This window comes from Phytophthora infestans, genomic scaffold, assembly GCF_000142945.1.
Source record: "Phytophthora infestans T30-4 supercont1.22 genomic scaffold, whole genome shotgun sequence".
In the NCBI taxonomy this organism is placed as follows: Eukaryota; Oomycota; class Peronosporomycetes; order Peronosporales; family Peronosporaceae; genus Phytophthora; species Phytophthora infestans.
Window position 1 is genome coordinate 710,055 of NW_003303737.1, and position 8,906 is coordinate 718,960.

The window sequence follows — 8,906 nt, forward strand, 5'->3', positions numbered from 1 at the left end:
CACGTAGGCAGCAGGGTTGCTTTTCCGGACGAATAGATTTGATGTCATCAGGTCGGGGTTGATAGGTGCCGTGTAATGACCCCTTTCGCACCTCAAATAAGCGAAGTAGCATCAAACGCTCGACCCTGCTGCTTGTGCCTATGATCGACGTGATACGTTCTTGCTACGATTGGGGCCGAATCCACGTAGGCAGCAGGGTTGCTTTTCCGGACGAATAGATTTGATGTCATCAGGTCGGGGTTGATAGGTGCCGTGTAATGACCCCTTTCGCACCTCAAATAAGCGAAGTAGCGGCAAACGCTCGACCCTGACTGGCGAGTCTGGCTGGTGGACAATCCGTCCTCCGCCAATGCGTGCTGCGCTCCCGGGGGGAAGATCATCGTACAGACGGGGATACTGGACCTCATCGACTTTGCGGTACAGAAGGGTATTTGTCATAGCAAGCATGACGCGCTTGCGGTCGTGATGGCGCATGAAATCGGCCACGCGCTGGCGAGACACACGGCCGAGTCGATGAGCATGTTGCCGTTGATGTATCTGCAGTTCATTCTCGGCATGGAGAGCCCGCTGCTCAAGTACATTTTCCAATTCGGTACGCACCTACAGTACCAAGGCGGCGCCGTGTATCGCATCCTCGTTGTGGTGCCGTGGTTGAACCAGACTAATCGCGTGCGTTGCACTTGTAGCCTTCAACTTGCCCTTCAGTCGGTCGCAAGAGGCCGAAGCAGACCACATTGGCATCATGCTACTTGCTAGCGCGTGCTACGATCCGTCGGAGGCCCCGCGGCTGTGGAAGGCGTTCACGGCTTTCTATGCGGATCCGGAGGCAGGTGAGGACGAGCTGGAATTGGATTTTGATTGGATATCGACGCACCCTTCCAACCGCAAGCGCGAACGAGCGCTGGACGGGCTCGTGGAGGCCGCGTTGGAGGTGCAGCGGCGCAGTAGCTGGTGCGCCTTCCTCCAGAAGAAGGTGTTGGAGTTTGTGGGTGCTAACACAGAGGCCGAGCTGCTGCACCACATCCGCGCTGCCATGACGCAGGCCCAAGCAGAAGAAGCCCAAGCCAACAGCACTGCAGCGCTGCGTCCGCGACGTCGAAATACTATTGCTGCCATTCACGCCCTGGAGAGTCAAGAGATGCTTAAGATCATCCTTGACGACGCAGCAATGGCGGATGGAGAGAAGCAGCAAGTGGCAGCAGCCAGCGCATAGCACCTAATCAAGCATACATTCATTTACACTCGTGTCTGGACCACATCTTGTACTACGTAGTTTTAATACTTACTAATACATAGTCAATCAGCATCGGGGAGATCTCAAACACGAGACGAGGCCTCCTTTTAACGCGTCCGGTTAGGATTACAGGCTCGCTTCGTGTGCAGCTCGAAGCTCGCAGCTCGCTCGGGTTCAACTTGCGCCTTGAACTGTTCAAGGCGCTCTGCAAAGCATCAGAAAGCAGTACATGGAATTCGCTGGCTCGATTGAGCTTGTCACAGCTTTTCTTTTTGGTAGTTGAAGACTTCTTGAAGTCGAGCATCGAACTCGCAACATGAATGCGTACATGTAGTAGAGCATCACGTATAGTACCGGAATGTTGGCACCTGCAACTCGCTATCGCAGGCCACGTACGTGGCGGGTCTGGCATCAAATTCTACTTCTCCACTGACGTGGCAACGGTTTCGACTGTCCTAGCAAATACTAGTAAATGTCGCTGCAGGCGCACACCGAAGCCAGCATGTAGTAGGAGCTCTTATATTATTCGGTTCAATTATTGTACGCATGGAATCGTCGACGCCTTGGTAGGGTCTTAGACCGTGCTCTTCCGTAGTGCGCTATCAACTTCTCTCGAGACGAAAACAAGCTACACAGCGGAAATAGAAGGTCTTGTCGGGGGGAATCTACAATCCTGCTTCGCAGGGCGAAAGCCAGGTCCTTGTGGGAGCTGCTGAGGAGCTGCGCTGCTCGCTTACATACTTGCTTTCGTTTATATAGTGGAAATGCGGGAGCTCGCGCGTGTGGGTTGTTGGTAGTTGTGCAGTGTGCTGGCATACTTCCGCTAGCACACCGAGTCCATAGCAGCGAACTGCTCTGAGAGCGTGCGGTTAAGAGAACAGCGCGAGACCGGGTGATCTAGATCCACGTCGTCGTCTTGCAGATCTTGGCTGTTGTTGCTCTTGGGACTGATTTCCTCCTCCATCTCGGGGGTCAGCTCACAGAAATACTTGCCGTTGCGCACGTTAAGAAAGTCCATAAAAATCTGCACAACACCGCGGTGCGTGCTGCACTGCTCGATGGCAACAGGCTCAGCTTCGCGTAGCTTGGTCAGTACGCTGCCCAGGAACTCATCGAGCGAGTTCTCGTCACATACGCGCCCTGGGCTCAAGGTGCTGCAGGCGGCGCAAATCTCGCAACGGTCGCTCTTAGCGCGGCACATGGCCCCCACGAGGCGAAACATATCGAGCACGCTCTTAAAGTCCTCCTTGCTCTTGTAGACCGACGTGCTCTTGCCCTTGCAGAACACCTTGACCTCAAACATCTTAGTGCCGCCCAGTGCGTGCGCCTCCAGCACAGTTGCGCTCAGCGTGCAGACTCCGTCCTTCATTGCGATGGTGGTGGTGGTGGCTACAGCAGGGATTCGACGACGACGCGGACTTTTGGCAAATGGAGGCAACAGCGGCAACTGGAGCTGCTCACGAAACGAAGGGCGGCCAGCGCGCCGCGCTCTCTTGCCTCGCCCATCGCTTGTACCAAGGGCCTAGTAGATCACTTGAGCTTAGTAAGGCGGACTCGATTTCACTATGCACCGTATGCTTGACATTTTCCACCAATCAACGTACAACAATGCAGACGATACATTCGCGCCTCGTTTTTGACACCTGCTCTGGCTATACTCCTGTAAAGAAGCTCGATCCAGCGCCAACTTTGCCGAACCAAATTGGTATCGACGTAGAGCCAACCGGGTTATTAATTCAGCTCGTGCTGTTAAGCCAGAAGGCATCCACACAATTGCTGTGGCGGTGGTGGAATATTTAAATTATCGTTTACTTAGTACGCCAAGAAATAGAAAACAATACAAAAGATGCGATGCAGCGCCATTCCTACAATAGCGGTACCGCGAACCGCCGTTGGGTCAACTATCTTTTTGGAATTCATAGCACAGTTGTTGATCATTCTGCATACTGACGGCATTGCCGAGCTGGTGCCGTTATACAATTACATGTATGGACCATACGATGGCATGCAACGAGAATCATTCATCTTCGGCGGGGGTGGCAATGTCGACGAAAATATCGTCCCCATCTGTGTGAGGCATCCAGAGCGCGGCTGCACCAGAGCCGCGTTTCCCGATTGCAGATGATGGACCGGCCCGCGATCCGCGAACTGCCCGGAGTGTTCCGCTGCGGCAAATCAGCTGTGTACAGGTACACCACCCGCTAAACAGTGCTTATTTTTCTGTACCGTACAATACATTTATAAAATTAAATGTTAAAAACATGGGCTTCACTATTTACAGTGATCGCGAGCCGGTAATTACAGTGATTGCGCGTGAGCTAAAGTGACAAATACTGTACCAAAATAAGTGGGCCTCGTACTCACGTGTCGGTCAAGACCTTTTTGTGGGAGACCTGCGTGAGCTTCCATTTTGGTAAGGAGTATATTAGTGGCTGTCACGGCTCAAATGTTTTGCAAGTTTCAACAGCCAATAGAATTCCTGCATGGCAATGCCAATGGCGTGATGAGGTTGTGCGAATAGCTTGATGAGGTGCAATTCCACACTGCATTGTCGCATTTCGACTCTATATCATAAAATAAATATGTGCGCGCGAAACTTAGAAGCGCTCACCTTGTGCAATTGCAGTTGACGAAAGCGCATTTAGTCGTCGCAGCCGTTGGTTGCTTCCCTACCGCTATTGCACCGAATCCGTAGCTCCATATCCAATAGTATCGGACCGATACAAGTAGATGTTACCCTTCAGTGCGATCTTTACTAAAGATTCTTAAGCGGACGCAGGTGGTACTAAGCCGACGAAGACACTTGACGTTGCAGCCTAGCTTGCGTTTCCGCCGGCACGTCGGCTCAAGTCTTGAAGTAACAGCACCAAGCAGCACTGGTTGCTTACTAGGGGAGCAGCAAAGATAACACGTCACGGCTGCTCTACATGAATTCAAGTCCATTTGGATGGAGCACCGCATTAATATAATAGCTCAGGGTTGCCAGCCGACAATCTTCTGTGGCTGTGAAGACAGCCTCGGGTCATAAGCCACAAATATTCATTCACCTGCGAAACTACAGGTACTTCACGAAGTACGTGTTTTACTTTTCTAAATCCACGCCAATATTTTCAAAACAGACAATCCTCTTTGTAGTCATACCGCCTTTATATCACTTTCCGAAGGAAACACTATCCCGGGTACCCTCGCCTTGATGTTTTGCTTGTTAATATATTGGCTTTCAATGGATTGTGCCCCGGCTCCAAACGCTGCACAGCGTGAGTGTGCGCCAAACCCTTACATGGAGCGTGGAGTTCTGGAACTCGTTATTCCCACACCAATCTTTTTGAAATACTGGAAGCACACGGGTCTTCAGAGCTGTCATAGTTGTGAATATGAAAGTCCTGAAGTCGCCGATGAGCTTGCCGTTCTTGCACACAAAGATCTGATGTCCATCGAAGAGCTGCTATATATAAGCCTTACAAAAGAGAACGTAGTCGTAGATGAATGGGTCGCAAGCAGGGCCGGAAGAACCAAAAGTGGTACTGGATTTTTTCGGGCGTAGCTCACTAAGCGAACAATGTCTCTAGTTAAGGGAATCTAGATCGTAATAGTCATTGATGCTAAGTACGATCTGGAAGCTTGAAATACTTTTTTAACTTGGGCTGAGCTCCAACATCCTTAACTAGAGGTTATCACTATTTGGGATAGAGGTCTGTCTTTACTGTAGACTCTACAGTGTAGTGCTTCAACGTAGGCAAGATCGCACTTCAAGTTTCAAGTTTCCATAAAGATTTGGTCGTGAAAAAAAGCATTTACAGCATAAATTTAATACTCCAAAGTACTTTACCGGAAATTACAATTCTTGAAAGATTGTTTAGATTAGCGGGTGCGTGAGCTGCAAACGAGATCTAACAATTGCCAGTCCAGCACGAGCAAAATGAAAAGGGTGCAAAACTGCGTTTTCTAACATTCGTGTCTGGATAGATACTGTTCATGCATGTACCGGTACAATTTATTTTATATTAATAAGGTAATACTTCTGGAGCATTGCGCTGGTTATCTTCCGATCTGAAGTCCCTGGCCTATCCAAACAATTGATCGACTTGCTTGCACGATTTAACAGCACCGTTGGATGTTTCTGGTGAATTGTTTGCTCGTGCGAGTCCCCGTCACAGTAAGGAAAGATGTGGAAGCTTACAGTCTGGAATATTTTGAGAACATGAGCTATAATAAGGTGAATTCGAGTGGGAAATTTATTGTCTCTACCGTGTCAATTGCGAATGCATACCCAAGCAGATACTGCATCGGCTCGACTACTATTACAGTACCGTAATGAAGATGTTCCTTGTTGCTAAAGGCAAGAGCAGCATATATTTTAGGCAGACGTTCCTCTTCGAATGCTGAATGAATTCTTCACGAGAGTACACAAAACATATTTGTCGTTTCGATCTATATAAACTCTGGCAAAAAAACGAAATATAATATTTTATGATTTTTCAAAGAGTTTTATTGCAAAAAACACTCTGATGCTCGACTGAGAACAGCATGTGCTTAGGCATACCCTGAAGAGCTCGATGAACAAACAAAGCGAACGCTTCATCCGTCAGTTGACGTTCAGCTCGGCTGCATATTGGGGTATTTCTTGTTAGCTTTCAGTTTCTCCACAATCGACAGGTGCTGTCGCCGTAGCTGCATTCAAGTGTTTCTTGGGATCGTGGTCACGAGCCTGGGGAACGATGCAAGGTGGATGCTCATGTTGGAAGCGTAGCAGATGTTGTCACGTTACAGTGCTTGCATTTTGCCTGTTTGATGTTGTTGTTATCGGCGGGGTCGTCAAAATGACCTTAAAGCGGCCCTCATTTCTTTGCCATGGTTCGAAAACTGTTGTGAGGCAGCTGCAATTGGTCCGTGAAGTATTGCGATGGCAGGCAAGCTGCTGGAGCAGCGCACACTAATCGGATTGATATTCACGCCCGTGGCTTGACATACCAGTGACGTGGGTTCGAATTGTTTACAAACCGAGCTGCACGTACAACCAATATACATGTGCTCGAGTATTGTGCGTTCCACTACTTGCCTTGAGGGGAGCCCACTTAAGTACGAAATGCGACGTTTCGAAATCTAAATATGTATCGATCAATAGATAACAAAACCAAGTGGTAGATATTTTACTTAATCACTGCTCTGGTTTGCAATAGATCGAGTCTATTATGATTTGCTTGTCTTTTTTAGCAGTAGGTATTTGTGACGGGGTCACACAGCACCTTGCACAAAGGAAGTGCTTATGGGTATTAACTACCCGAGTGAACGTTAGTCCACGTGCTCCCGGCCTCAAAGGGAACGGTTCGCTACTAAGAAGAGTAGATTTAAGACTGATGTATTTATAAGTAAGGTTAGCTTGGGTTCTATACAAACTAGAGGTTACCTATAGTGGAGCTAAGTAGTTATGCTCTGACTGGCTCCGAGAGCACCTGGTACCGTGTACCAGGCGTCCATAAGAGTGACGGGTCACTCTTTACGTAACCTGGGGCACACTACACCCCCACTTAAATGAGAATCACCTGATTCTCCAATCACAACTTTTGGTGTTTTAATTTTCTCACTTCTCCAATTGATTGGCGATCAGAAGTGAGAGAATTAAAACACCAAAAGGTGAATTCTCACACTGAGCAGCCACGAGACTGGCGCGGCTCTCAGTCACACCCACAGTGACTTGTGGTCCCAAAGCTCACTGGGATTTGCATCCCTATGCTCACAACTGTGTTGGCCGCAAAGCCTACACTCAAAGCTGCATTATCTCCTGCGCTAGCGCGCGTACAGTGCTTTGGCACAGGGTGCAATAGCATCCGAACGTGTGGCATTCGCCCACAGCTCGCACCAGAGGACACGACAGTCCTCGCGTACGCGTCCGGAGCATGGTGTCTCCCGCGAGGAACGACACCGAGAAGAGCAACAATTTCCCCAGCACTAGAGGGGGCTATCCGCTCACCTTGGGCCATGCCTTTGGCTCCAGCAAGGATCCATCCTTGCGAGCAGAGCTTCTGCCACGCTCTCTTCGCATCTTGGCCGTCATACCAACGGCGCATAGGTGTCCTTCATCGACACCGTGTAGCGTGACGGTACACAGCTGTGGCGTAGATGTCTCCCATCGACACCATGTACTGTACGGTACTAACCTTTGGTGCGGTAAGCCCACCACAAGGTTGCCATGCTTGGCGGCAACAGCTTCTGCTGTGCTGTCGCCTGAACTGAATCATGGCCAGTGCTCGCATCGTGCACGACGCATGTGCAAGCACAGTGTACACGTCCACAGGCCCGTACACGAGGTACGCTGTGTACGACACGTACCACAGCTACCATAAGTGCTCCGTACACTTCAGGTGTGTCATGCACGACGAGTTCGTTACGTGGAACCCTCGGCCGCTGCTCGACATCAGCCAGTGCCGATGCACGGAACGTGCGTTGACTCACAGCGTATACGCCCAGTGCGCATCGGGTCGTGGTATGGTGCATATCCTTTGCACCTATTCTAGTGTCTGTCACAGACACCATGTACCTTGATGGTACTCGACCGTGGTGAGGCATATCTCATCACCATGCCACTGTGGCGTTGGTGTCTGGCATTGACACCGAGTACTCACGGGTACCAAACCATGGTGAGGCAAGCAGCCATCACCACGGTGTCATGCTCGGTGCGGCACCTGTTACGACTGCGTGCGTTGCCTCGACCACCACCTGGTCGGTTGTGTGTGCACTCGTGCACCACACTTGGGTTATGGCTTCACGACCCATTGTACCCGAAGCGGTGCGTACATCACGTACGGCAACCGCTTTGTCGGCGGGTGAGACGTTCCGTTCACCCAACTCGACAGGTCGTTCATGACCAAGGGACCTGTGCAGTGATTGCACTAGGTCCGCGCTTCGCCTCGTGTGTGGTTTCTTGCAACCCCGACACTGCTAATTCGCTCAGCGATTCCGAGGCACCTTGCGCCAGTGGCTTTCTTCGCCACTATGTCTTGTTCGGCTAGAGCTACCGCAGCTCTAGTTCGGCTGTTCGCCTCCAGCCTGCAGTCGATGAACATCGACGCCTGGTTCCGGAAGGAGCTTGGTCTTACCTCAAGACCAGGGAGGAAAGGTATTTCCGAGCCTCTCCCCCACTTACACATGAGACCATTAAGTCTCGCGTGGCTTGTGATAGCCACTGGCAGCACGACGGGTACCTGCCTCGTGGAAAGTCAGGGAGGAAAGATATTTCCGAGCCTCTCCCCCACTTAACCTCGAGACTACTGAGTCTCTCGTGGCTTCTGATAGCCACTGACAGGCGCGACGGCTCTCAGTCCCGTGCACTGCGTCGGTATGGGCAGCCGCGTCGGCCGTGCCGACCGAAGGCATCCAGCCTTCGCGTCAGCAGTTTGAGTCTGCGCGACTTGACGTCGAGCTAGTTGCTCACGTCTGGCGAGGCCAAGACAACCTCGCGCCTCGAGCCAATGGCTCTGTGTGCGGAACTATGCTACTCGCCTTGGTTGCGGAGCTGCGTTACTCGCCTTGGTTGTGTGGAGCTCTGTTACCCACACCGGAAGCGCATACAGCGACTTCCTTATCAGTTATGGTCTGAGTGACCTTGCGTGGAACTCTGTTACCCACGCTCGGAGCACCGAATGTCGGTCTCCTTAAGCAGCTTCGCTGCTTG

At 50.9% G+C, this 8,906-nt stretch overlaps 2 protein-coding genes across 2 annotated transcripts; one reads left to right on the top strand and one right to left on the bottom strand.

Moving 5' to 3' along the window:
• Nucleotides 1–465: 465 nt before the first annotated feature.
• Nucleotides 466–1,213, top strand: PITG_11607 (metalloprotease family M48X, putative; the record flags this gene model as incomplete). Its single annotated transcript, XM_002901107.1, has 2 exons — nt 466–592; nt 687–1,213. 2 exons carry the CDS (start codon nt 466–468, stop codon nt 1,211–1,213), a joined length of 654 nt encoding a protein of 217 aa, XP_002901153.1.
• Nucleotides 1,214–1,717: 504 nt separating this feature from the next.
• On the bottom strand, nt 1,718–2,644 carry PITG_11608 (uncharacterized protein; the record flags this gene model as incomplete). The annotated part of the gene is made up of 1 exon (XM_002901108.1): nt 1,718–2,644. One exon carries the CDS (start codon nt 2,601–2,603, stop codon nt 2,058–2,060), a length of 546 nt encoding a protein of 181 aa, XP_002901154.1.
• Between the last annotated feature and the right edge of the window lie 6,262 nt (nt 2,645–8,906).